The 27,844-nt window shown below is 44.0% G+C and overlaps 2 protein-coding genes across 7 annotated transcripts; one reads left to right on the forward strand and one right to left on the reverse strand.

Moving 5' to 3' along the window:
* The first annotated feature begins 445 nt into the window (after positions 1-445).
* Positions 446-27,271, forward strand: HNRNPAB (heterogeneous nuclear ribonucleoprotein A/B). 5 transcript variants are annotated; one of them, XM_051631621.1, is made up of 9 exons: positions 446-609; positions 750-1,035; positions 4,020-4,188; positions 4,273-4,431; positions 4,843-4,974; positions 6,678-6,786; positions 6,880-7,032; positions 7,111-7,195; positions 25,661-27,271. In XM_051631621.1, exons 2-8 carry the CDS (start codon positions 788-790, stop codon positions 7,179-7,181), a joined length of 1,041 nt encoding a protein of 346 aa, XP_051487581.1. In that variant the 5' UTR covers positions 446-609; positions 750-787; the 3' UTR covers positions 7,182-7,195; positions 25,661-27,271. The 5 variants fall into 5 exon arrangements, with proteins under 5 accessions (XP_051487581.1, XP_051487582.1, XP_051487583.1 ...); XM_051631622.1 differs by lacking the exon at positions 25,661-27,271 and adding an exon at positions 7,451-7,775; XM_051631623.1 differs by lacking the exon at positions 6,880-7,032 and having other exon boundaries at positions 447-609.
* PHYKPL (5-phosphohydroxy-L-lysine phospho-lyase) lies at positions 9,771-18,434 on the reverse strand. Of its 2 annotated transcripts, none has more exons than XM_051631620.1 (13): positions 18,349-18,434; positions 16,834-16,952; positions 15,820-15,979; positions 15,127-15,201; positions 14,222-14,309; positions 14,013-14,129; positions 13,711-13,793; positions 13,197-13,422; positions 12,794-12,948; positions 12,199-12,288; positions 11,850-11,980; positions 11,386-11,442; positions 9,771-9,938 (listed from the first exon to the last, which is right to left on the reverse strand). In XM_051631620.1, exons 2-12 carry the CDS (start codon positions 16,886-16,888, stop codon positions 11,390-11,392), a joined length of 1,233 nt encoding a protein of 410 aa, XP_051487580.1. In that variant the 5' UTR covers positions 16,889-16,952; positions 18,349-18,434; the 3' UTR covers positions 9,771-9,938; positions 11,386-11,389. The 2 variants fall into 2 exon arrangements, with proteins under 2 accessions (XP_051487580.1, XP_051487579.1); XM_051631619.1 differs by lacking the exon at positions 18,349-18,434 and adding an exon at positions 17,788-18,032.
* Positions 27,272-27,844: the final 573 nt, after the last annotated feature.

The following is a 27,844-nucleotide window of genomic DNA, read 5'->3' on the forward strand; positions in this document are numbered from 1 at the left end:
GAGCCGCAGGCGCGCTCCCCTCGCCCGCCGGGGCCGGGCTCCCCGCTTCAGGCTCTGCCCGCCCGGCCCGGGCCCCGCACCCTCAGGGGCTGCGTTTCCTGCCTCTCACGCGGCTGGTTTTCGTGAAGCGTCTCGCGAGGCCGGTCACGTCGGCCGGGGCGGACCCTCCCCTGCCCGCCGCACGGGGACGAGGCGGCGGCCCCGCGGCAGAGCGCTGCTCCCGGGCAGCCCGCGGGCACCGGCCCGGCCCGGCCTCCCGCTCCCCTCGTCCTGCCGCCCCGCCAGGCGACAGGCCCGGGCGCCGCGCCCGCCCCAGCCCCGCCCCGCCCGGCGGCGGAGCCAGCAGGAACCGCCGCGCCGCGTGAGTGGCAGGCGGCAACGGCCAACGGAGGCAGCGCTTCTTGCCGGGTGGCTGCGGCTCCCTCCCTATAAAGCCGGCCACGCGTTACGGCTCCGGGCCGGAGAGTACGTGTCTGAGGGGGAGGAGGAGGTGGCGGCGGGGCCGGTGCGGAGCAGCCGAGCGCCGCGGGGAGGGCTGTCAGCTCCAGCGCCTGCGGGGTTTTAATCCGATTCCGGCCGGCCCGGATTTTATTGGGAGCGGGTTTTAAAGTGAGTACGAGCGGGATGGCGACGGCGGAAAAGGGGGTGGCGGGGTGGGTAGGGGGGGAGGGGCGGGAGCGGACCGGATCAGACCGGCGCGGCGGGGGGAGCTGCCCGGCTGACCCGCGGGCCGCCCTCCTCTCCCGCAGGCGCCTGTCGTCCCTCTCGCCTCTGCGGCCGGGGCAGCATGTCCGAAGCGGAGCAGCAGTTGGCGGCCGCCGCCGGCGCCACCCAGAACGGCCACGAAGCGGCCGAGAGCGCCGGGGAACAGCAGGCCGAGAGCGGCGGGGCCGCGGCGGCGGCGGCGGGGGCAGCGGCGGCGGGAACGGCGGCGGCGGGAACGGCACCTGCGCCGGGAACAGCGGGGGCGGCCGCCAGCCAGAACGGAGCCGAAGGCGACCAGATCAACGCCAGCAAGAACGAGGAGGATGCGGGGTAAGCGGCGGGCTGAGGCGGGAGCGGGGCCGCCCGCACCCCCTCCGCGGGCGCCATGTGCGGCGGCGGAGCGCGGCCCCGGCAGCGGGAGCGGGGCTGGCGGGCAAGGGCGGCCCCGGCTCCGCTCCGCCCGGCGGGGGAGGGCGGCGGGCGGCCCCGCGGCGGGGCGATGGTGCGGGCGGCGAGCGGGAGGCCCTGCAGCAGCAGCGCTTCCTTTGTTCTGGAGCTGCCTTTTGTTGGCGCCATGTGGTGGCGGGGGGAGGGGCGGGAAGCGGGTTTGTTGCCGTCTCACGCTGTAAAATGGAAGGGGATTTACCGCGGCTCGCTTCGCCTCCCGCGTTGTCCCCATCCTTTCCCATTTTAGCGACGGGAGCGGAGGGGCAGGAGTTGTTTTCTTTCTGGGATGGGGGGCGGGCTGGTTCAAACTTTCCGGGGATGGCGCGGCCGATCGCGGCCGGGTTTTGTGTTACGCATATAAAGAAATAATCCCGCTTCCGGGAGCTCGTCGGGGTACGCTGAGTATTTTTGGCGAGAGTGAAGGGCACACGGCATGCTCGAGGCGGTGTGTTTGAGCAGTAAGAGCGATTTTGGTGTGGTTCTAAGCAGCATTGTCAGAAAACGGGTTACCTCTCGCAGGTGTTTCCCCAGCAGTCAGTGTAGTTTCGCTGTTGTTTTTGCAGTGGCATCCTGGTCCACCAGAGTGTTCTCTTGCCTGTTAGAGTTGGGTTTGTCTACGACTAGAAGAGGTTGATTTGGAAATCACCTGCCTGTTTCTCGAGCGGCTCTTTGTTATTTAGGCTGCCCCGTGTATTTAATGAGAACTCCCTTTGTTATCTCTGGGCCCAGAAACGGAGGGTCAGATCCCTTAGGTTAAAAAGAGAGCTCTAGCCATGGTACCGTGATAGATTTTGGCTGTAAGGGAAGGAATAAAACTTGCACGAGTTTCCTATAAACTAGGGCCTGATGTGCCTCTTGCAGACACTGGGACTGAAAACCAGGCCTTTTAGCTGTGCATCAATTTTCTTTTTACTTTTTCAGGGCAAAAATACTAAAAAAAAAAAGTGGGTGATACTTTCTCACTTAAGAGGTGTCAAGTTTAAACCCCAAATCCTTGTGAAATGAAAGAAAAGCAGTTATTTAAAGAGATTTGCCTGTGTGGAAATTGAGCACTGTGGTAAGAAGAGCAGTCCAAGGCACAGTTTGGCTTGTTGACGTTATAGTATTTTGTTAAAAGCTGAAACATGCTTTGATTTAGCTGTACTAATACACTGGGGAGGAAGAGACTACATATTGAGAGTGCAGTTGCCCATTTTATGTGGCCTCAGAAGGCAATGGTGAATACCAGGCCTTTGGTCTTAATTTCAAAGGCTCTATATTGTTATGTAGGTATCAATCATTCCAAGTACAAAACAAAGGACTGTAAATTGCAAGGTGAGCTATCTACTCCTTGGTTAAGAGGTGAATTAACATGTGGCCATATCTGTGTGCACCTCAGTCCCATGATGGTGGTGTAAAGCAGCTAAAGCTGCCTCCAGACAAATTCCTGTCATCCCCCAACGATTGAGTTTCTCTTGATCACACCAAGTGTAGTCAATGATGGCAGGGTTTGCTGTGGAAAACCACTGTCTGTACAGATTATAGTAGTTGTGGTTGATCAGTAAGCTGTTGTGGTGAGAAGGAATCCATCAAGTTTCCTTTCTTTCACCTGTTATTGAAAGGCTTAGTAAACTTCATAAAAGGGCTTTGCTGTGAGGCTCTATTGTAATGGTTGCAAGAAGCACAGACTTCATTTGGACCCAGTGTATCATGCTGCACTTGTCAGTTAAGAGTGCACAGCTCAGTCTTCTGAAAAAATAGGGGTTTAGCCTACAAAGGGTTTGTTTTCATCCTGTGTAAGGAAAAACAATAGTATCTACCATTTCTTTTTTCTCATGTTGCCTTTTGAGCACAAACAGATGCTAGTTCTAGCAAATCAGTTGCACATAAACACCAAAAGCCAATTTAATTAAACATAGTCTAATTTCTGAAGTGCTATGAGCTTCTAATGACAAATCTAGGTTGCCTTTAAACAGAGTAATTACAACTTGTACTGCTTTAGTCTATAGAGTCAGATCAAAAAAGCTTGAATGCTTTTAAAAGCTTGTTTGTTAAACTTGGAAACTCTGCAAATGGAAAAGACAGCCATGTTTTCATTTGAAAAGTGCCTTATTGACTGACCTTAGTTGTGTTTGTTAGCTTCACTTCTGTATTGGTGTTTCATCAGTGTTCTTTGAAATGCTTCAGAGGATACTTTATATGGGGAAAGTGGGCAGAGAAGTATTTGGTTGGCCTAATGAAAGTAAAGACTAACAGTAGAGATACTCCTGTTGTGCTGATGAAGATAGAACTAGGTTTGGTAGCTAAGCAGGAAGAAGTGCTCAACACAGTAGTTATGGCAGGTCCAAAGTCCCATCTGTTGTGTGTGACTTTTCTTGGACGTCATAGATACCTGATTTAAATCCTGTAGATAATTCTTAGGACTCAAATTTTTACAGCCATTTCTCCAAATCCTAAAAGAGCTCAAGTATTTTGGTTTTGATGCCTTACTCTATCTTGAATGCTTTCAAAGCAGTACAAATGATGCTAGGTTCTTTTTAAAAAGACATAATTGGCAGTACTTGATAATCAATACTGCTTTGTGGCAAGTAACAGAAGCCTGTTGAAAGAATTTTAAGTTATTGGCAAGGAATATTCTAGGCAATTTTTACTGTTTCTATATTCTGTAATAAACTTCAGATTTCACTGTCATTCCTTCAAAAAGAGAGGGAGAACCCACCTTTGTGCACTTATGTAGCATCACTGGCTTGTGGCCAGATGCAGAAGTGTTCACCTTTCAGCAGCTGGTCCTGTTTTCTGACAATGCTGCCGAGCTGTTTACCAGTCAGCTTGTGCTTTTCTGTAGTACTTCCTGAATCTAAATAGCTCTTATGTCTTTGGAATTTCAGGAAGATGTTTGTTGGTGGCCTCAGTTGGGATACAAGCAAAAAAGACTTGAAAGATTACTTCACCAAATTTGGTGAGGTAACTGACTGCACGATAAAGATGGACCCTAACACAGGAAGATCCAGAGGCTTTGGATTTATTCTCTTCAAAGAACCTGGGAGTGTTGAAAAGGTAAATTTAAGACTCATATTTCAGATTCTTAACTTCTAGAGGAAACTTTTCAGCTTCAGTTAATCCTGTCAAACTATTTTTCAGGTTCTGGAACAGAAAGAACACAGGCTAGATGGCCGACTAATTGACCCCAAGAAGGCCATGGCAATGAAAAAGGATCCAGTGAAGAAAATATTTGTTGGTGGACTAAACCCAGAAGCCACAGAAGAGAAAATCAGGGAATACTTCGGAGAATTTGGAGAGGTGTGTAATGTTATCTTAGTAAACACTGACACATGTAGTTTCCAGTTGTCTAGTTTACTAATAATTTCAAGTTGCACATTAACTTCATATGTATCAAGCCTTCTGTAACTGATCCAGAGGCTTTCCATCTTGAGAGCAAGGAAAACACATACTGCACCTAGATGCTTCCATTGCTAGTGAAGCCCTTGTCTTTAACTCAGATCATTTTATGTCATTAAAATTGTTTTTGAGAGCTATAAAATTGAAACCTCTTGTCTGAAAGCCAGTGGTAGTATAGGAAGAGTATTGCAACTTTGGTGTTGCATGATATGCATAGGTATGAAACTTAGTTTCTGCTTTGCTGTCCCAAATGCCATGCACTTAACTATTCTGCTGAAATACAAGTCTGAAAATGGTATTTAATGTCTTCAGATTGAAGCAATTGAACTTCCAATGGATCCAAAGACCAACAAAAGGAGGGGGTTCGTGTTCATCACTTTCAAGGAAGAGGATCCAGTGAAGAAGGTTTTGGAGAAGAAATTCCATAACGTCAGTGGAAGCAAGGTAGAAACTTTGACTACATTTTTGTCCAAGTTCTCAATCATAATACCATTACAATTATCATCTGAAAAGATCTTGTAGACCTCTGATTTTAAGGTACCAAAATTACTATTGAGACAGCTGGCAATGTACCACAGGGTTGTGTTTTTTGCCATAAGTTCAGTTGCAGAGGCCATCAAGGTTCTTTGCCAATACTTCTGGGTTTAATACCTGCTATGTAGTAGGGGGCTTTTGTATGTAAAGTATCTATAATTGCATTTGTTAAATACATGTGGGAAAATTGGATTATTTATCAATCTGGCAATATAAGCCATTTCAACAGGTACATACCTGCTTTAGCATAGAGCACATACATGAATTCAAAGCTTACAGGTGCTGTCTTTGTAAGCAGCTGGCTGAGACTGGCTCTGTCTGACACAGGGCAGCTTCTGGTTTCTTCTCTCAGAAGCCCCCCCTTGCTACCAAAACCTTGTCCCATAAACCCAATACAAGGATCCAGAGGGGAGATGTTTGTTCATGGCAACTTGTGCCTGGTGAGCTGGTGATGTGAACTTCTGTAAAGATGCCCTGCAAAGCTGGCTGCTCATCTGGGAGGATGGCTGATAGGGGCTCATGTGTCAAGCTGAGAGAAGGACTGGAGGCAAATGATGTATGCTGGCCTCTTCTGCTCCATGGCCAGCACTGGCCTTATACCACTTCAGAGTCTTACTAGATCTGGTCACTCTGTCTAACACACTTGGTCTTAGGCTGGTCTCGGCAGTACAGAATAAACTTTGGCAACCCTAATAAACTGGTAGCTTTTGTTTGTTTTCAGGAGAGATGAATGCCTAGGAGATGAGAAGTCTTTATCTGATTATCTCATAAATATGGCTTGGTTTTGTGGCATAGTGATAATAAAAAGAGCAGGTTACCTTCAAGCTCCTGTGTGAAGAATTCCAAGCTAGGCTTGCTGAGATATTGTCATCACAGGGAGTTGTTCCTTTCACAGCATCAGTAGCTTTCTTCTCTGGCTGTGCAGAGTCAGGAACTAGGAAGCTGGCTGACAGCTTGAACTGCAGCTTAGGAACCTGTCTTGGAAACAGCACTTCTGGTTGCTTTTAGTTGTTCTTACTAGACTTCAAGTGTTGGTAAGTGTACTTCACAGTCCAGCACAGATGCTCAGTGTAGAGGGTGTGTGAAGGCTGCCAGGAGCACTTGTCCTGGTGTGTTTCTCAGAGCCTTTTCCATTCAGTGCAGCTCAGGGGAAGCAGTCCAGTAGCTACAGCCTTGTCTTGGAGGTTGTGCCAGGATAGAGGGCAGCCTTGTGGCTCCCAGGAGTGGTGGCTGCACTGAGGTGGCCTCAGCACCCCCTCCATTGTGGAGCTGACAAAAAACAGGCAGTATAAAACACTCTTGACAGCAGTGGCCTGCTTTGTATGGCCAGTAGTGACTTACCTGTCTTTTCCATGGGGAAAGCTGATAGTAGGGAGCTGGCAGTATAAAATACTCAGAAAGCAGGGGCCTGCTTAGAGTGGGCAGCAGTCTTACCTCTGCCCAGGTGGCACAATTAATCAGATGTTTCTGGATATGCCTTAGTCTGAGTCACATGATGGAGCACAGCCTGTATCCTCCTTTGCCTCGAGTCACCTCTGGCTTTCTTAGGTGCTTAGGTTGGGTGCTGCTGCCATGAGACAGTACACACACTATTCCTTGTTTCTTATTTTCAGTGTGAGATTAAAGTAGCACAGCCAAAAGAAGTTTACCAGCAGCAGCAGTTCAGTAGTGGTGGAGGAAGAGGCAGCTATGGAGGAAGAGGCAGAGGCGGAAGAGGCGGCGGTGAGTACCACACACACTACTTTAGTATGGACACATTCTACATAAGTTGTGTGTACTAAAATGGGATTTTGTGGATGGTTTTCCCTTCTATAGCTCAAAGTCAAAATTGGAATCAAGGTTATGGCAATTACTGGAACCAGGGTTATGGGAATCAAGGATACGGCTATCAGCAAGGTTATGGTGGCTATGGAGGCTATGATTATTCAGGATATGGGTATTATGGATATGGACCAGGCTATGATTACAGTAAGTAAAGAGAACTGTATTGGGTATAAGCAAACGTACCTAATTAGCAGTTTAATGCATTTGTGTTCTTGTTCATAGGTCAAGGCAGTGCAAATTATGGGAAGACACCAAGACGTGGTGGTCATCAGAATAACTACAAGCCATATTGATCAAACTTATTCAGGTATGCAGTGGCATGGTCTCTTTTGGAAAATGACTGCATAGGTTTTGTATACAATGCTGTAGATGGATATTTCAGTTCTGTACCAAATTTAACTTTACAATAAATTTCTATGGCCTGTTAAATGTGCATCTTACTTGGAAGAGCTCCCTGGAAATGTTTTACATGTTGAATACTTACAGATAACTAGTTGTCTAGACAGTGTGGTGTGTAAATTTCAGCCTTGCTGAAGATATTAATTAATGATTTTATTAATAGGTTAAACTGAAACTGATTTTGAGGGTCTGCTTAAAGCTGCAGCTCTGCATCTAGGGACTGCCTCTTGGAGTTAACTATGGACTCTGCATTACTCCAGTTGTACAGAATGAGATGCATCTTAGGGAACCAGTGTCACTTTCCACCTTTTTATTTTGTATTGGTTTTGTGTCATACATTTCCTGTAATGGAAGTGTTAATTTTACTGTACTTTTTGGTACCTTTTTGGAATCTAATGTATTGTAAGGTATTTTACATGTGTTCTGATTCACCATGACATGGATATTGAAGCTATCCTAGCTTTTGAAATAAAAAAGGCGTGATCTAGTGTCTTGTGCCATTCTTCAGCTTATGTCTTAGTGAAATGCCAGTCTGCTGTTCTCAGAACTTAGCTCATGGCAGCACCTTGATAGATGAGTTGTGCTTCAATGTTTTTAATCTTACAACTAGGAGGCTGTGTTGATAGTTGTGCTCACTTGCAGTTAAGTGGCAGCTAAAAACCGCAGTCACTTCTGCCTGGAAGAGAAGTGAAAGCCCCAGCTGTTGTGGAGGCTGTGCTGCTGGCTCCTGCTCTAGGCAAGCACAGAGGCTCAGCATAACTGTTAGTGTTTGTGCTGTAGGGCTCTGCTAGGAGGAGCCAGAGGCAGAGGTAGAGCTTGGGAGTCTAGACAGCACTGCTGGAGGAAGCTGAGAGGTGTGCAAGAAGCTAGCTGTGCTTCCTTCAGGTGTCACTATCTTGAGTCTGAGACTTTTCTGCAGGTTCTTAGTAGTATGAATACCTGCCTTGAAAGACAGGTTAGACAGACCTTAAATTACCAATGCAAAGTGCGAATTTTTGCAGCCTTTTTTTTTTTGTGTATCAGAAAAGGCTAAAGAACTTCCACTGAGGTTGTGGGAGGACAACAAAGCTACTTCTAAAAAGGCAGCTTTTTCTGTAGAGATGAGCAACCAGCTAGAAATATGCTCTCCTTTCTGAAGAGTTTACCCATATTTTAAGGCAGTAACTATCATGTCACTTGCCTGTCTTGCTGCAGAATGATCCCAATCTCAGATTTATAAATAAGTCCTGCTGCACAAAGTAAACTTTAGAGATTTGTTGCAGTCATCAGTTTGGGCTTTACTTTTAAAGATAAAATGTGACACTTTTTCTTATAATAAATTATATTCAAACAAATGGGAACCAGAAGTGGAATGAAACCAAGTAACTAAGATAAGACAAACAGCTGTCACTAGTGATCTTTTCGTTTTTTTACCAAGAGATACAGCTATTCCTGCAGGTACTATAATATGCTGCTCCCTGCTGGCCGTCCTTGAAATGAAATACTTACTGTAAACTAGAAGCCTGTAAGGCTCTTCTGGGGTTAAGTGGAAAGCTTGAGTACAAAAAAGATGCAGCAGATTCTAAACCTGATAGTTGACACGACAAATTTACAGCTGGAGTGTGTAACCTAATGCCCAGCTTATTTGCAAATGAAATTGCAGATTGCTGAAACAAGTGAGTACAGTATTTAAAAGTATTACTGTCTCAAGATTTAAAATGCTTTACTGCCTCCTTTTACCTGTTTTCTTGAGAAGTGAGGAGTAGCACAGTATTTTTCTAGCAAACAGTTTGCCCCCCAGCAGGGAATTTGCATAGTATCAGGCCCATGGTGCTGTAGTACTTCTGGAGAGTGTGCTGATAGTCAGCTGGCTGTTAAGTTGGTGTTTCTGGATGTAGGTTCTTGGGTGATGTAGCCTTAAGCAGAATTTGAGGATGCTGGTACTTCAATGCAGAGCTGACACTTTCCCTTTCTTTGCATTAAAGTTTTGTGATACAAAGAACATGTAATAAGCTGGTGAAAGCAAGGGCTTGTACTCAAGGTTGTTGCTTAGGACTGCAATATACTTTTAATTTACTAATCCTACTTGGATACTTCTGAGGACAGAATATTTTTAAGAACCAGTTTGGGAGCCATGGCCCTCAGCTGTCTGGTCCTCGTACATTTGATGTTATAAAGACAGGACTGGAGTTTTTGACCTAAGCTGGTTGCTGAGACTGTTGGCTGAATATAGTGTTACTAGGGCTCTTGTTATGAAACTGGCTACTGAAACTGGTCAGAGGAGCCTGGGGAGGACTGGCTGTGCTGGCAGCTAGAATGGTGTTTGCATAGGTAGCAATAGATAGAAAAGGAGAGAACCCATTGGCTCATCTTAATTTTCAAAAAGTCAATCTGAAAGAGCATGAATTTAGAAAATACAGTTTATTGTAGCTACTAGAAATGTATTCCTTTATAATTGGGTTTAGGTATGCTGTTTTAAATAAAAGCCAGTTTCACACTTCTGCCAGAGTTGAAACAAACTCATGTAAGATTTATTTCTTCTAAAGCTTTTTACTAATAACAAAATCAAAGGTAACTTATCTGGTCAAAGACATGCTAGGATGAAGATTAAATGTTCATTACTATAGTAGAATAATGTTTCTTAGTAGTAGATCTTGAACATTGTTTGAAACCTATGGAAAGAAAATAATGTTATGGGGGTTTTTTGTAAAAGCATCATTAAAAGGAATCTACTTCATTGCCTCATTTTCACTTACATTACATGTAAGTGTCACACTATTATTACTGTACTTAGTATGAGGCTTTTTGCATTCTTGGTTTCCTGTAGAAAATAAAGGCATTTTTCTTAGTTCAGATTGTAGACAAGCACGTTAAGTCATTAGGCCTCTAAGTTAAACTGGCACTGTTGAGTAATCCTTCTGTTCTTAAGAATAAGTAGTACAAACAGCTGTATATCTTTCCATTAATTTGTTAAATAAAATGTTAACACATTTTTCTTGTGCCTGCTATACTAATATTGCACTGAACTGAAAGCATGTTTCTCCTTAGCTAAGGGCCATAGCACTGTGACTATAAGATAGTGGTTGGGGCCACCACTGATTACATTGATTACAATGATTATATTAGGACATTCCTGTGCAGGTCCCTAGAGTTTTACTGGACAGTTGGTAACAGAAAACTTGGTTGTCTTTTAGTTAGAGTAGGTTGAAGAAGTACTAACTACCAAAGGGTGGTGTTCACAACTGAGGTGTTAACTCCAAGTGTACACTGTGCTCCAAGCGGGTGGCAGAATGAGTTGCAGCTAGATGTTCTCTATAAGCAAGCTGTGGAGGGACCCTCAACAGATAAGATTTGCAAGGCTTGAAAGACCTACAAGGACCTGCTCTTAGTGATGGTCACAAATTTCTGAGTATAGGGGTGAACTGATGGTCAAGCATGAGAAGAGCCATGAACCTGAAATGATCCTACAAAGTAGTAAAAATGCACAAGAGAACAGAAGGCAATACTATTTCCAAGTCATACATTAGTAAAGCAGGAACTATAGTAGGAAAATTACTGTTTATATCTGTTCATAAAGCTGTTAGCATTAGTTGGGAGGTTCCCAAAGGGTGGCATGCAGAGCATACAGTGCTCCTGCCCTTCAGGGCAGTTAAAGGAAGACTTGGAGAGCAGTAGTTATGCACCTAACTAGACACTGTGCAGCTGTGACAGCTTCTGTCTGGAGACTTGAGGCACTGGGCAGCTAGTAGAAAAGCTGTATTTTTTGTCTTGATGTGCATGTTGTTTATGTGGCAGGGGTTAAACTCAGTCACTGTTAAAGCTTCCCACACAAGCACAGCATGCAGTGGTGGTAAGCATTCCTGGGACATGTTCAACCTAGCTTGCAAACAACTGGAATATATACAGTGATACTAGAAGTGTCAGACTGACAAAGCTGTGAATGCCAGATGCACATAAGTCTTGTCCATGCTTCTAGATTGCCAGAATTCCTGCAAACTAATTTAAAGTAAAAGCATCTCTGAGGAAACTTGGTCTTGCTCTACTGCCAGTGACAGTGCTTGTGAAGTTATGTTAGGAACCCTAGCTTTTAAATAGTAAAGGGTGAATATAGATAAATACCTGCTCAGGTAGAAGGAGTGGATGTTTTCTGATGGGTCACACATTCTTTTTCCATATCTGAAGAGAGAATAACCAAGAACTTAGCAGACTCAGGACTCTTGAGACAAGTTTTTACATTAACTTGGTTAATACCGAGTGTGCAGAAGTTGTATAAAAAGCTAAGTGGCAAATGCACACAGATGATGGCTTTTCAAGAGTAAAACATCTTTTACCCATTCCCCTTGCTTGGGTGGGTAAACACTTCAACCTCTGCCAGAGCTATTTTAAGTCATGTGCATCTGTGGAGTAAATAGTTTTGTTACAGAACTTTAAAAAGAATAATTTGGAAGAGAAGTCTAAACATTAAGTATTTTCCTATGTGCTCATCATCTACCATCATGGATTTGTATTAGTTCTTCAGAAAAGCAGTCTCAGCATTGACTTTAAGGCAACCTTCTATATAGGGCAGTTTTGATCTGTACTACCTGTTAGTAGCTTGTCAATTGTGTCCACAACAAATTTTGCATCCTCCATGCTGAAGCACATTGGGGGCTTGAATTTAAGAACATTTCTTCCTGGCCCATCTGTACTCAGTAGAATATATTCTTCCTTAAGTCTGCAAAGAACAATAACAAAGAATTATGTTTACACCTTTGCATGTAGTTCAGAAAAACCTGAAAGCACCAGCAGCCAGGCTGTCCAGACAGTGCCTTTCTGCACTCTGGTTTCTTTTCTGCTAGGTTGCTAAGTATTAAAAACTGAGTAGCAAGGTTGCTTTGTAGTAGTTGTGTGCTTGCTCCCACTCTTGAGGAACTACCCAGTTGTCCCTTGTACCTTGTTATTAGATGCTCTGCTTCTGCTGTGGCTGGGGTCCTTTCTGTTTGATCCTTGATTAAGTCCACACCAATGAATAAGCCAGAACCCCTTTAAAAGAAATAAAACCAGTCCATCTGTATCAGAGGAAGGAACTACAAATGAACTAAAATGACATCAGGGTTTTGTGAGACCAAATCTTTACAGCATGAGAATTACCTGATGTGATAAAGAATTACCTGCCTAGCGATAGGGAAGTACTGCTGTTCTGAAGAAATGCAGTAATACAGTACAGGCCTCTCTGCTCAGAATGGCTGTGCTGGACCTGATGTTGAGCATATTTTTCCATCCAGCTTGTTAATTTTGTTCTTTCTACACTTTTAAGTATGGGCTCAAACAAGGAAGTGAATTCCTTTAGCAACCAATAAAGCAATACAGGCCTAGAGTGACCAAGTATACCAGGCTTTTGATAAGCTCAACTTTCTGTTAATCTAATATACAGCAGGCTGTGGATTTTTGCTGAAAACACAGATGGATTTCTTAAAGCCTCATCAGTTGGATTGAGTTGTTTGACTGAAGCAAAAAGCAGCTACAGCTGTAAATAAGGCACGGATACCTGACATCCCCAATGATTGGATGCTTGATTTTCTGCTCCTTGAGTAGCTTCATCAAGAAGTTTCCTACTTCTGTGGCATGAGCCTGAAGCTGTTCCTTCTCAATCACATCTAACACAGCTAACCCAATTGCACAGGAAACAGGGTTTCCTCCAAACTGAATTTAGGAAAAGAACACACAAGGAAAGGGAAGAAAGATACGGTTTTGTCACTGAAAGTGTAGCCTCAGTGGTATAATGAGGATACTGCTGTTTATATCAGAGGGAGCCAGTAAATAGTTAAATACTAGAAAGACACAGTTATTATAAACTAACTGCGTGGGTGATAAACATTAATAAAAATGCTGCATGATTATCTAATATTTAGACACGTAGTGATGGAAAGTATAGTCAACTTTTTACTTACTGTATTAAAATACTCTACTCCTGTGGCTGCAAATGCTTCTGCAATCTCTCTTGTTGTTGCCACACAGGCAAGAGGGTGCCCATTTCCTATTGGCTTTCCCATAGTGACAATATCAGGTATGAAATCATCTCCTTGGAGCTGGAATGCCCAGAAGTGCTTGCCAACCCTGCCAAAGCCAACCTGAATTTCATCAGCAATAAATATGCCTCCTGCCTTGTGCACGTGCCTGTAACATAACAGTTTTTCATTAGCTCTTAAGAGGAAGCAGAACATCATAATTACTGTTTAAGAACATGCAGAAAGCATTACTTTGCAAACTTTCAGGAAATAAACTTGCAAAGACTTATATTCTACATCGTGTTTAAAAGCAGATCTTTGCTATATGAAGTTTACATTCTAACGTGAAGGTAGAGGCAATTTCCTGCCTATCAAGCAACAGCAGGCAGAGATATTCTCTTACCATCTGTATTTATAAAGTATGTTAAATTAAAAAAGATAATGAACGACCACTTACTCTGCAACCTTCTGAAAATAGCCTGCTGGTGGAATTATTTGACCACCCACACTTGGCAGAGATTCAACAAAAAAGGCAGCAATCTGAAACATATGTAGCATTTTATGTTCTGAACAATACAGTAAGATGTGAAAATTGTGCTAAGCAGTTAGTAAGCTCTTTGTCATTACCTGATTCTTGCATGATTATGTGATCCTTGCTTTTTGACAAGACCACACCACTTAGCTCAGTAATCCTGAATGGCATTGACAGGCAGCCATGCTTATTTCTAAGGGAAGACATGGATCAGGAAATCACTGTACCTTTCTGCCTCTCTTCTGTGCTTGCTCGATAATATTTTTCACTTCATTAGCATAGGCAGTTGCTGAGTCTTCATGGTCTTCTCTATAAAGTCCTCTGTATGTGTCTGGAACAGGAGCCTATGCAAAGGAACAGCATCCTGTAGTCAATATAGTGAGTAAAGCTTCATTAAATGTAAAAGTAGTTGATAGTTACAGGCTGAGGTACATACCACGTGGACCCATTCCTTTTGTCCTTCTAGATTTCTGAATTTGTATGGGCTTATGTCAATCAGGGATGTCAGGTGTCCATGGTAAGCACTTAAAAAACAATTAGCAGAACTAAGCAGTAATTCCCTCAGTATGAAGAGTTTTTTAGAATTAGCATTTCTGGTAGCTAGAATTATAACTGGGCTCTTGTCACCTGGTGGGAATATGGTCTGAGAAAAGCTCTGTGATTTCTATCAGTCAGCCTGGCAGTACTTGGATATTTTTGCACATCTGAATATAGGGGATGCAGAGGGACAGTTTTCATTGTCATTGGTTTGCCAGGGACAGTGACTAGAATCACAGCAGTATCACAGGAGTGCAGAGCAATTGGAAGGGGTGTCTGGCCTACTTAGGAATATCCTCCAGCAAGGGAGCTTCCAGTCCCTCTGGGCATCCTGTCCTAATATCTGACCACCTTAACGGTAAAAGAGTTTTGTGTCTTAACAGCATTCCTCAGGTTTCAACTTGTGTCCATTTGTCTTTTTCCTGTCACCATGCATCTTCAGGCCTGGCTCCATCTTTCCTGCTCCTTCCCATTAGAGAGTTGTAGCTACAACTCTGTAGTAAGATCTCTCTTTAGTTGTCTTTTACAGCTGAACAAACCCAGCTTTCCTAACCTCTGAGGGCTCTACCCATCATGGCAGGCCTCTGCTGAACTCCTGCCAGTGTATCAACAGCTGTTGCTTACTGAAGAGCCCAGCCTGGACACAGTTCTCTGGGCTGGGCTCATAAATAGTCAGAGGAAAAAATTACTTCCCTCAACTTCCTGGTTACAATCTTTCTACTACAACAGGTTTTCAGAAGTGCTCTAACCAAAGACCAAAACTGAGCCTTCTACCCCCAGTAAATAAATTACCAATATACTTACTGCTCTAAAACTATAACATCTTCATGTTTTGTAAACTGTCGTGCCAACCTTAGGGCAAGGTCATTAGCTTCAGATCTGCAATTTAAAAAAATTGAGAAGTGTTTCATTGTGGATGTCTTGAGTTTTTTGAAATTCTGACCTCCCTTGCAATGCTGTTTCTCTGCAGAGAACAGACAGAACTTGATGCTGGTTACTCAGATCCCTTTGTAACTAGCACTCATTAGGTAGGACTGTTCACCAGAACAGAATCTCTCTTAAAAAGCTGGAGTACAGAAATGACTTTTTTTTTAGCTGGTTTGCTTAGGAACACAATCCCTGCCCCGAGCAGTAATATGCATTGCTAGATTTAATTTTGATAATGGAAGTAATTCCCAGTTCAGAAGACAACTTGGACCAGAAACTAATACAGTAACTACTGAGATTAAGGTTTGTAGTCAAAAGGCCTCACAAACAGAATAAAACCTTAAATAAAGCACTAGTTTAATTTCCTGATAGCTTACTAAATGTGAGCTTAAGAGTCACTGGAGTTGTAAAAAGGGCCACAGTTTCTTCAAAAATAAAAATCCCAAACCATGTTTTAGTTAGTGTCTGGTCATCCACACCAGGTCATGCATTTGGCTGTTGCTAATCATGCATTTTAGTTGTCTCTACATAACTAGGGAAAACAGGATCAATTCTTATACGTTAACTTACCCAGAATTCAAAAAATAAAAGATGCATAACTTCTCAGGTAGCGTTTTTGAAAGTCTCTCTGCATAATCAACCAAGTTGTCATGGAGATAACGAGAGTTTGTGTTTAACAGTTGGTTTTGTTCATGGGCTGCTTGTACAACAGCAGGGTGACAATGTCCAACTGCAAGAGAGGGTGGAGAGTGGTTTGAGAGTGCTTCCAGATTACAGTGTTCATTAACACACATACTGATTTAGCTCTTGGGTTTTTCAGCTCACACAGAGCTGTTCCCACTGATGTTCATATTTTACCAGTGGGGCATTAACCATACTGACAGCAAAAGCCAGTGTTGCTCAGTACATCATAAAAGCTTTCACTTAAAACCTTTTTTGCTCAGAAAGTTTGAAATTGCCTCTTACTGTATTTTATGGCTTGTAGTTGAACACTGGAAATTGATATCCTAAACCAGTGTCTATCATAGTATTTGGAGTTGGACATTTGAATAATTTAGGAAAGGGTTTGGATAGAAAAAAAGAATTCCTAGCCCTACCTGGGTGCTAGTGACAGCACTGACCATTTAGAGAGATTTCAAATACTGTGAGAAAGAAACAGCTCCTCGATAACACACTCATAAGGCACCACACTGAGCAGTGGTGCTGTGGCAGTGTCCTTAGAAAGAACTGTTACAAAAAGAACAAGTGGCCAAGCCATTTGCTAGCCTTGCAGTTCAATGCTTTCCTTGAGCTTTCATGGGAAAAAAAAAAAAAAAAAAAAAAAAAAAAAAAGATCTGTAAATTTCAGATAAGTCTGTTTCTATCAAGACAGAACAGAAGGCAAGTCTGGAAAGCAGATCAGCACACAGAAACTCAAACATGAGCCACAATTTCCCAAGCTATAGGCTTTAGAGAGGTTCCTTCCACTTCTCCAATTAGACCTCCCCCTCCCCCAAACACCATACTAGCAGTGGTAAAAAGTACAGATTGTTCCTTGTTCTGCTTAGAAAAACATGGTATCAAATAACCTGACTTTTAACTTACCATGAGCAACGTTGTTTATGCAGTCAAGGTATTGTCTTCCATGCTCATCATACATGTACTGGCCTTTTGCCTGTACGATCTTCACGGGGTCTTCAGGAAAAAACAGCTTGCAGGAGGAGCTAGGGCCGGCATCAGGAAACAAATCTTAGTGAGTTTTAAAAGTTACATAGTTTATTCTGCTGGTAATGCTTTCCGTTGAGTCAGCTGATCAAAAGACATTTCCCTGAATTGCCACACATGCCAGCATCCTGCTTCTGGCCCCTAAACCAAACCCTGGAATGGGAACAAGAACAGGCCTTGTGCTGTAAATCAAAGCAATTTCTTACAGACATGCAGGGAATAAACAGGCTCCAGAACTGAAAATTCTTCCCTAGGAAATTAGCCAGAGCAGGTAGGACTTCCCTCTGTAGTTTCATCCCATTCTAACTGTGGCTCCTTACTCCTCTGTGCTGTCTCCCCTCTGTGTTCTTGAAGCCCTCTTTGGTGTCTCCTACCTTGTGATAATTTTGATTATATTTTTGCTGTTGTTGCTAAGATCCTGATTTTCCAGGGAGTAGAGCAGGTAGTTGTTACATCTGTATAGATCTTTGCTAACCTTAGCTGAAACCTCGAGTTTGGCTGGGTCTGCAAGGTTGGGTCTGCTTCAGTGCCTTTGCTTTGTTTCACTTTTTGAATAAATTGCCCGTCAAGTAGAGTAGAAACACGTGTCTGCTTAAATAGGAGTTTCAGAGATTGGATGCTGAAGGGCAATACCAAACTTCCATGCTTGGTCTAGTAAAATATTGCCTATACAAAAATGAAATAATTTGACCACAAATACAAAGTCATTGTCAAATGAAGAAAAACGATGATAAAACAAGAAACTGATTCACTATTTTCCCCTCCAGAAATCCTGTGTTTTCTGTATGAGCTGGTAGTAGAACAGTAAAACGATCAGGACTTTCTTAAACTTACCCTGACTGTTGAGGAGAAGCAAAGAAAGCACTTAAAAGAGGCTGGGTCTTTTGTCAGTTGAAGCAACACAAGTCATTGGAAGTTTGGAATTGTTTTGTACTTGCTGTGTCAGACCGGGCAGACACACCTTGTTAATTGTGTCGCGTTTGTGGTGCAGGGGAAAGTTTTCTGAGGGGCTGTGGTACCGGGTCAGCTGGACCCTCTGCCCAGCGGCGCTGCGGGCGGCCGAGTTGAGCTCCGCAAACGCTTTCTAAGCGGCTTGAAGCGTGAACAGGCACGCCGGGTATCGTGCAGGTTTTACACTTGGGCTTTGAACCCCCCTTCTCGAGAAAGTCTTGGTGCCGTCAGTGACCGCGGTGCGGACAGGCTCTGCTGCCCGCCCCGCCCCGGTGCTGGTTCCGACCCGAGGCTCGGGAGGGCCGGGCAGGGCAGCCCGAGCTGGGCGCTGCCGGCGTGCGGGGGGACGCGTGCGGGACAGGGCCCGGCGGGACGGGGCCCGGCAGCCACGTCGGCAGGGCGGGCGGCCCGAGGGCTGCGCCTCCCCCGGCCCGCGGGACTCACCCGATCAGCTGCCGCCGCAGGGCCAGGGTGCCCCGCCGGGAGCGCGCAGCCCGCCGCAGAGCCAGGGTGCCCGCCGGGAGCGCGCAGGGCCGGGCTGCCCCGCCGGGAGCGCGCACCGCCGCAGGGCCGGGCTGTCCCGCCGGGAGCGCGCAGGGCCGCAGGGCCAGGGTGCCCCGCCGGGAGCGCGCAGGGCCGCAGGGCCGGGCTGTCCCGCCGGGAGCGCGCAGGGCCGGGCTGTCCCGCCGGGAGCGCGCACCGCCGCAGGGCCGGGCTGCCCCGCCGGGAGCGCGCACCGCCGCAGGGCGGGGCTGCCCCGCCGAGGGGCCCGCGCGGGGAGGGGCCGCCCCGCAGCGCCCCCTGCCGGTCGCCGCGGGGTCGGTGCGGGGCCGCGCCGCGCTGGCCGGAGCCAGCCGGGGTGAGGGGCAGCGGCTGCGGGGCCCTTATCGCAGAGCCCAGCCCCTGAGCCGCTCCCAGCCCACAACCAGAGCTCTAGGCAGGAGGGCAGGAACTCACCGGTGCTTCGGGCGCCTCTGCTGAACCTGGGGCGGCAGGAGAGGTTCCTTCATCTTTGAGGTCCCTTCATCCCCGAGGTCCCATAGCACACAGGGGGAGAGGCAGCATCCCCGGGGTCCTGCAAGGCTGGCAGCTCGTGTAGAAACTGAACCTTGTGGTGTTAAAGCACCAGTGGTGGCCCCACACCCCATGCCAGCACCAGGCACCTCAGAAGTAACCAGGGGTCTGAGGGCTCTTCAGGATGGTTCTTACAGCTGTGTCTTAACACTGCCTTTTGAAATACTTACACATGGAGGAAGGTTGACAGTTGCAGGTATCCCAAGGTGGTATTGTAGGTTGTTAACACTGTATTAATTGTTCAACATGTACTTCACTATTCAAGCTTCACTTACTTTAACCAAAACGAAACCACTGATATTGTTGTACTCTTGAGTTTGGCTGGTGACAGGTAGATAGACCTGTCTGAGTACCCGAGAGCCATTCCTGGGACGAGCAGTAGTTAGGATGAAAAGTGGGCAGTGCTACTGTCAGGTCATTCCTCCATTCCTGTTGGCTTGGAACTACTTAATTAAAAATAGGAAGATAAAGAACCAGAAAGAATGTTCTGGGATGGGTTGAGTTACTTGCCACAGCAGGTGTTGCATCCCATAACCAAGTTAATCAACTTACCATGCTCCAGTCTAAGAGATGCCAGATTTTTTTCCTTCCACGTGCAGGTTCACATTCTTCTGTTTTGAACTGGCAGATCTGTTAGGAGAGTCTAGGAAATGGGTCAGACCCTTTTAAAACTACACACTTGCCCGACTTTGTTACTGACTACATAGAGCCACCAGTAATTATCTGTAGTTGCAGTTACTTGATAAATACAGGAGCAATTTAAATGAGAATCCAAAACCAAATTGCTGTGCCTTAAATTTAATTTAGGAAGTCAGACTGGGCTGTCACGTAAAAGTCAGGTTCTAAGTAACAAAAGACAGTGGAGGAAAAGTTAATAATGGCTGTTGATCTTTATTTGAACTCTGTCTGGTTAAGATATTTAGTAGTTATTTATAATAACAACCTGAACATTTACAATTTGGAAAGTTTATTCTTGGTTATAAATGCAGAATTCATTATACATATTCACACAACTGTAAAAGCAATCTGTACAGAGAGACCATTTTAAAAAAAATCTTAGTCTTTGCTTTTATTACAGAAAGCACAAGAAAATATATTTTTGGAGGTCTCTAGCTAATGTACTGTCCATTACAGCTTTAAACTAGAAATACATGATGCAGTACTAATTAATACCATTTTAACATGTTAAAACAATGGATAAGAAATACTGTTATTAATGCCTTCATTTTTAAAGTAGTTGTTCCCCAAAGAAACGAGTAAATAGAATACTTCTCATGGCACATACAGGATTAAAAATCACAAAAGTTTGCAAATAAGAGATGTTAAGTATGTTTTTTGTAGTTTTAGGATCTATATATTTCTTTTTAAGGTGATAACATTTTACAGAGATGTAGTCAGCTTTGTCTAAAATACCATGTAAATACATTCAAAACAAAGCTTAATTTCTGCGAGGTGTCCACACAACACACACCAACAGCCCTTTCTCCTCTGACAGCCTTACTGGAGTGATGCAACCACTCCCATAAATAAGGGACACTTGCATAACACAGTAGGGGATTAAGCCCTATCAGCATCATTTCAAAACAAAACACAGACAAGAGAGAGCACATATTGCATGTGTGTTTCTAAACAGTATATAATGTAATTTAGATTTTAAACGCCATCAGGTGTAAGTTTCTCAAATTGTTGTTTCAGAAAAGCCAGAGTATGTGCCAGTTTTTCAATATTTCTATGTCCAAAGTAATTTAATGCAACAAGAGCAGGAGATTTTTGGTTTTGACTGATACTTTGTACTGAACATTCATCATGCTGAATGTTTTGGATTTTTTTTTTTTTTTAAGATACCAGAAAAAAAGAACCCCAGATAGTAATGCAAAAAGTTGCCACCTTATGAAATGGTAGGTCAGACTGCACTGCCAGAGAGACTAACCAGGCAACACCACAGGACTCAGCTCTTAACCTAGCTATTGCCAGTTTGCTGCCTCTTCTGCTTTATTTGGAAATCCAGTGGGTAACCTGGGTGCTTTTTTTTATTTGTGACACCAGATCCTAATTTTTTAATTTAATTGCAAAAAATGCAAGTTTGATATGCACCCACCTAGACTTCATACCATCTAACATGCACTGTTCAAAGTTAAGGCAGCAACGCTGTGCTTAACAGCATGGAGAAGAGCAGCAAGTGGCTTCAGTGTAATTTACAGTGTTGGGACACTTCCATTTTAAGTTTCTATTCATTAACATCTATGTTATATAAGAAACCACACACAGACAAAAGTGAACATGAAGCTGTGCAGCTATGAGGCAACTTCTACCAGAACTTAGCAAACAGGGACTGATTGTTGTCCCAAGACATGAGGAAACCGCAAATGTTAATAATGTATTCCTTGTTCTACTCTGATGTCAATAATGCCACTTCTTATGCATTGAAAACACTCATGTTTCCCAGCTTTCCAGCCTTCCTGTGGTTTTCCCCCAGGCTCTCTACAGTGGTACAGGGTCATACAATCTATTAGGTCCTTCTTCCATTCATTTCTAAGGGATAGGTTTTCGGCACTTTAGCTGCAGATTAGACAATAGTTAGACATCCCTTTTGTTGTGCCATCTAATGGGACACAACCTATGGAAAATTTGCAGTAGTTCATCTGGGGATGTGAAAATACTAGAAGTAATTCTTAGCTTACAATCATAAACTATAATCAAGGAAGACAAAGTTTAGGAAGTGGGTTTTTACTCACTGGTTTGCTTTGGTGTGCAGCAAATTCCTCAGAGTGGAGCCGTGAAGTATTTAAAACTGTACGAATTAAGTCAGGTTCCCTGCAGTCCCAGGAACACGGTCAAAAGGGAGGTCACGCAGCGAGGCTGGACTAACTAGAGTGGCCAGATGTTTTATTTCCTCCACTTTTTTTTTTTTATCACTATTGCAAAAGCGTGCAGTACATTTCCTTACAGAAATGCTGCCCTGTAGGATTGCCACGGTCAGGACGTGCCAGTGATTGCCTTGGCAGGCTGAAAGTGGCTTTGGCCTCTCAAAATCTATCCAGATACTTCACCTCTCACATGAAAATTATCTTCCTTGAACAATGGGAAGGCTGACTGTGCTCTAAGCAAGTCAGCAGGTACTTCTCAGGTAAAACTTAGGGGCTTTAAATGAGGTCAATCCTGAGGTTTTACTCCATCCACCCTTCGGCACCTGCTGAGGGCACTGGGTCTGTACGAGCTACACTAGCAAGTTGGAACCAACCTCCCTGATCTGAACTCAGCCAGATATCTACAGTATTTGGCCAGGATAAGTGCTTTGGGACATTTACATTCTAAAACTCTTCATTATTTGTTGTTATTGATATTTTTGCATATCTTAAATATAAATCTGTTGCCTGTAAAGAGAATAATTCAAAGCTTCCACTCTCCAAAATTTTCAAACAGGAACTTCAGTATCTGCTACAAATAGATTTTACTTGTATAACACTTAAATTGTCTGGGCAACATTGGGACTAAAAAAAAAAGAATCCAGTATACAATGATGTTTCCCAAAAAATACCAGATTTGGAAAAAAATATGACAGTTTCTGTTCTTTCCATTTTACAAGTATCTTTTCAAACCATATAGTTGAGCAAAACGTGCACCCATCCCTGTGTGCTGTCAGTTAAGATACAGTGTTATGGCATAACATTTGCATAAAATTTATCTTGGCATGAAGTTTGTTTCCCTCCATTAAAAAAAGATCTCCTCTAGAGGGCAGCATTAAATCAGTGTTCAATGACCAGGAAACCTCAACTCTTAAGACTCCTTTATAATATATACTAAATTTACAGGCTAATAAGGCACGGTTATACTGACCAAGGATAGTTATTTACCATTACAGTAAAGCTGAAGAATTCTGGCATCTTAATATTTTAATTAAGCTACAAATGCATTACAAATAGTTGAGTTCTTTCATTCTGGCCCAAGAGTCTGCTCTGTTTGGCTGATGGCAAAACCATGTGATACCTGCAAGAATTCACAGATTGATTCTGGGCTGACAAGACAATAAACACTGCAGACTGAAATCTTTGCTGGTGTGACTGGGCACAAGTGTTGGCTGTAACTGTTGAACCAGTCACACCAGCAAAATGGGACACTTGAGCTTGCAGGAGGGGTGGGAAGAGAAACAAGCAGGCAAATGAAAGCACAGGCTTTCTGGAAAGCCTTGGTCATCACAAACATGCTACCTGGGAAGTGGGTTGCTATGACAATCTTAAAACCATGGGTAATGACCTATGTCACTGGCCATGGAATACTTTTGAATCATTGCATAGGGTGTCAAAATGCTGAAACCTCATACGTGTTTTGCTGGTTTGCTTAAGGATTTTAAATGCTGAATTTATGACATTACAGAAGACAAAAGCACACCTAAATATTTCTCTTTTTTTGGTTTCCTAAAAAGAAAACACATCAGAAAGTCCCTTATCATTAGAAGAAATATTCTTAAATACACAGGAGAAAAATCCATGTGGAAATAAATTCATCACCGTTCTATATACAACAAGCCTCAGAAGCAGTGAGTACAGGAAAGGCAGCTCCCCATGAGAACAAAACAGAGCATGTGGCAATGTCTTGATTCATTTTTAAAGAAAAAAACATTAAATCCCAGTGCATTAAGGCTTGGAAACAGTTTCAGTTTGGAATCAGACCAGGTCTTCTCTACCACCTGTTTGATAACTCAGAGAAAGAATCCTTGGACTCACAGGCCCAGCTCACAATTCAGCTGCAAAACTTAATTGATCTCACCTGCCCCCATCAGCACAGGCCAAATCATCAGGTTCACCCTCTGGCAAGAGCCTCTCTGGAGCTGCCAGCATGCTGTCAGCACTGGAGTTACAGACACAGGGTTATTTGGCCATGTTCCCTTGCCCCCCACCAGCTTTATGGAGCCCTCCCCATGCTCACAGTGGGGCTGCATCACCCTGGAGCACCAGGGGCTGGACCAACACAACCACAGAGTGCTTGAGTGTTAGTCACCTAATGGATTTGTCATGTGCTGGGGCAAGGTCGTCCTGCCTGCAGAGCTTTGTGGGTGGAAAACTTGGGGGTTTCAGTGAGTTCTTGTGCCCTCAGGACTCACTTTGGGAACTTTACTTCAGGCTACAGTACATTAGAGAGAGCTTGTTGGGCCTACACTGTTAAATTGAACAAGCCTCCAAGAAAGCTGCTTGTCCTCTGCTTCTGGGCAGACATGGTTATCTTAACATGATGGAAATCACCATGTCTTCGTAGTCAGTTAAGTTAGACTCAAGAGTTTGATTTCATAAACTGGAAAACAAAATAAAACATTTGTCTGGGCTTCAGATTCCCCCAAGACCAGTAACTTAAGTGTGTTAACCAGAATGTCTACTGATGAACTAAATATTTTAGTGATCAAGCCAGATCAATTGCTCCGTCTCCAACTGACCTACATTTCCTAAACATTAACAGCCTGCCCATCAGTCATCTTTATTGCTACTGACATCTAGTGGGAACATTTTGCTGCCTTTCTGAATTCCTGTAAAACAGTCTTACATTCTCACAAACCAGACAAAAAGAGAGTGGTTTCCTAGAGGAAAAAATGCACTATACTTTGAGAGATGGAGATAATTACTGAGTTTTGAGGGAGACTGCTAGTACTACCTACAAGTGAAATTTATCTTTGTGAGCTATTTGCAAACTCAGAGTATTTAAAAAGACCCACATAAACATTTTCATATGGAAGGAGAAAACAGGCAACTGATCTGGCACAGATTTGCTGAGTAAAGCACATTTTTTTTAACTCTTCCCAATATTATCACAACTGCTCTGAAACAATTGAGCATTTAGGAACTTACTTTTCTAAATATGTTTGTGTGGAAAGCGTGTGGAAGTCTTAAACAGATTTCCCCTTAGACTTCATGCAAGCAATAAAAAAAACCCATCGGTTCCTCTGGTGCAGTTGGTCGATCTGCTTGATGCGATCGACGGCACCAGGCTCAGGTGGGGACCGGGAGGGACTTCCAAGTGCAGATCACAACCAGCCCCCCCACTCCCGCAGCAGCCCTGCCCAGGGGTCTGTACCTCTGTTCCCAGGAGTTCTGCTTTCCACAGGCAATGGAAAAAGGTTGGTAGAGTTAGATGTCCCACCAGCACATCCTTGAAGACCTACTGGTTAATTCCTTGTAGCTGAGGTGGCCACAGGTGCTGTGTACAGCAGGGTCTGTACCTGCCAGTGTTTCTGATGGAAATGAGTGACAGAAGGGCAGAGAAGCTGCAGCACACAGGCTGCTGATTGGTACGTGCTGCACTCACCACATTTGGGATGCAGGATAAGCCAGTGCTGAGAGGGCATTTGCCTGGGAATTTTCACAGATGGTCCCAAAAAGAGTTGGCAGCTGAGATGGGAGCACCGATGGGTACGGACACCAGCTGCGGGCCTGGGCCAGGAGGATAATCCCAGCCTTCCTTGGCTGGCATGGAAACAGGGCGAGTGCTCAGGCTGTGCCTCGGGGGTGGGGAAGAACAACCCCAATTAAGAAGTTTAGTCAATTCCAGATGAGCTCTCTTCCTCTGTTCCAAACAAATGTCTTGGGTTCTGTGGCAGCAGAGGCGCTGTGCTGGGAGGGGGACGGTTGCCGTGCAGAGCGAGGAGGGCAGCAGGTAAAGCACTACTCTGGTATTCTGTATCAATGTTTTGCAGGCCTGGCAGTGGTCACAGTTGATGCCTACAAGCACTGGATATTCCACAAGTTGAAGACGGAATACTGACTTGTTTACCTGAAGATAATAGGACTTCGGGGTATTTCCTCAGAGAAAATATAAATTTTAATATAATTTCATAAGCTTTGGAGGTTAGCTTGTCTTGTAGCTTCAGTGATATCAGACTTCAAGTAGGAGCTAGATAGAAAGCTGTTTAGTTTTTGCCAGCGTATGTAAAACAAGACTTTTCTATCTGCATTGTAGATTGTTTGTGGACACTTCCAGATTCTTGTGCTTTTCTGCAGTCATTCTGGGGACTGAACTCTCATTGATACAATAGAGGTTCCGTGAACAGGACATGTACAGGCATTTTGAGATAGAAACCAACAGTGTTTGTGATTTGGAGTAGTGAATTGCTTTTAGTTTGGAGATGACAGGGGGAGATGGGAAGAGCAACTGTCCATTAAGGGAACAATTACAGATCTTCTTCCCAGTGACATCAATGAGAGATTTGCCTTCAACCTTCCACAGAAGATTTTTAGCTTTAATTTGAGACAGTAAAAGGGGTCTTTCAAAAGCACTAAAAGCCAGTGGGAGCTTGTTCAACTGCTCCTTATGCCTTTAAAGACCCCTGCACCAAAAGTGATAGCTAACAACATGAAATAGAAGTAAATAAAAATGCATTTTCATTGCTGTTTTTGAGTTACATAATTCTTGTTTTTTGATTTGTTAGTTGATCTGAATTTACATGGATTTAATCTATGTGGTGACCAATAAAATGGTCAGTAACTAGTAAAGATGCAAAGTAAAACCACAAAGCAAGCAATGTGTAGGTGTAGACCCTAAGCAGCTAACAGGTAACAGAAGTTCACTGCCTGCAGCCCTAAATCTTTGTGTCCACATCTACCAAGCTAGATGGCCATTTCAGCTTTTACCAGCAGGTAACAAATGCTCCCAGCTGACTAAAAGGATAAGCTCAAAGATACCTAGGACCCAGCCACAGATAAGAACTCAAAGACATCAGGCAAACATCACCCTACCTGTGTGGAGCACTGAGCATGTTCCCAGTGTTCTCCAGAGTATCAGAGCAAGAACTACCTTAGCACTAGGTCATCTTCTGCAGGGCAGATCACCCCTGGATGATCACATCCCTCTCTTAAGTCCTGTCTGGCAGCAGCTGTTGTAAGAGATGCAGTGGAACAAGTATCTAACAGGGTTCAGATCTACTCTGCACCAAAAATTACTCCCATTTGTATTCTCTAAGATAAGGCCAATCTCACCTGGTCTGATATCATGGTCAGGCTCTTAATTTCACCTAAGACTCCTACACAGAGCATAGCAACTGGTATTGGGCTGAAGCATTTCCTTCAGAAATGGTCTAGATCAAAACCATTAGAGGTTAGATCTAGATGGTTAGATCAAGAATGCATTCAAGTGATGGGTATTGCATCGCTGGCCTGGGTAGGATTAACCAGTCTCACAATTAAAAAAATCCATCACTTTATTTCATTTTGTGCAGCTTCAGCTTCCATCTGCTGGACGGGTATGTGTACATCTTCCTCTGTTCAGTTTAAGATTTGTTAATACAAAGTATCTCCTCCCTTTAAAGGAATCCAGTTGCCTCTTGATTTTCATTGTAAGCCGAACAAACTGGGCTGTAGGCCATTTTCCTCCTCCCTGAAATAATTTTTTATGGCTTTTTAGTGCACAATATATATTTTTTTTTTTCAACACCTTTAAAAATGTGGACAGGAATAGTGTGACAAGTTTAACCGATCTCAATGCCCTATGCAGATCTCAAAATTGTAATTCTCCTTGTATTCATTACCCTGCTGTGCACAGGTAATGAATCTGCCTAAGATGAGATGATTTAAAGAAACCAAAAAAGAGGAGAGGAAGAGGAGGGCAAGAGGAGTGGAAGAGGAGGGCAAGAGGAGTGTGCAGAGTTACAGTGTTTACAATTAAAACCACATAAACAAAGAAAAAAACCAAACACAGATGTGCCCTACAAACCAAGACAATTAAATATGCCAAACTCCCAAGCTTGGGAACCCCAACAGCAACTTCATCTGCTCTGTTGTTTAAGAACAGACTTCAGCAGAGCCCTCCCTGTCCTGCAACTCTACACTGAAACCATTACTATTTTTTTTGTGTTCTGTAATTTTGCAGTGGAGGTTTCTTCTGG

The sequence above is a fragment of the Apus apus genome, chromosome 13, assembly GCF_020740795.1.
Source record: "Apus apus isolate bApuApu2 chromosome 13, bApuApu2.pri.cur, whole genome shotgun sequence".
Classification (NCBI taxonomy): domain Eukaryota; kingdom Metazoa; phylum Chordata; class Aves; order Apodiformes; family Apodidae; genus Apus; species Apus apus.

Excerpts from the sequence above, each read along its gene's own strand:
- HNRNPAB (XM_051631621.1), top strand. The coding sequence starts at position 788 with ATGTCCGAAGCGGAGCAGCAGTTGGCGGCCGCCGCCGGCGCCACCCAG. Across the intron at positions 1,036-4,019 it reads AAGAACGAGGAGGATGCGGG|GAAGATGTTTGTTGGTGGCC; the intron begins GTAAGCGGCGGG and ends TTGGAATTTCAG. Across the intron at positions 4,189-4,272 it reads AACCTGGGAGTGTTGAAAAG|GTTCTGGAACAGAAAGAACA; the intron begins GTAAATTTAAGA and ends ACTATTTTTCAG.
- PHYKPL (XM_051631620.1), bottom strand. The coding sequence starts at position 16,888 with ATGTATGATGAGCATGGAAGACAATACCTTGACTGCATAAACAACGTT. Across the intron at positions 14,310-15,126 it reads GATGTTATAGTTTTAGAGCA|TGCTTACCATGGACACCTGA; the intron begins GTAAGTATATTG and ends TTGTTTTTTAAG. Across the intron at positions 11,443-11,849 it reads AATTGACAAGCTACTAACAG|ATATGGAAAAAGAATGTGTG; the intron begins GTAGTACAGATC and ends TTCTCTCTTCAG.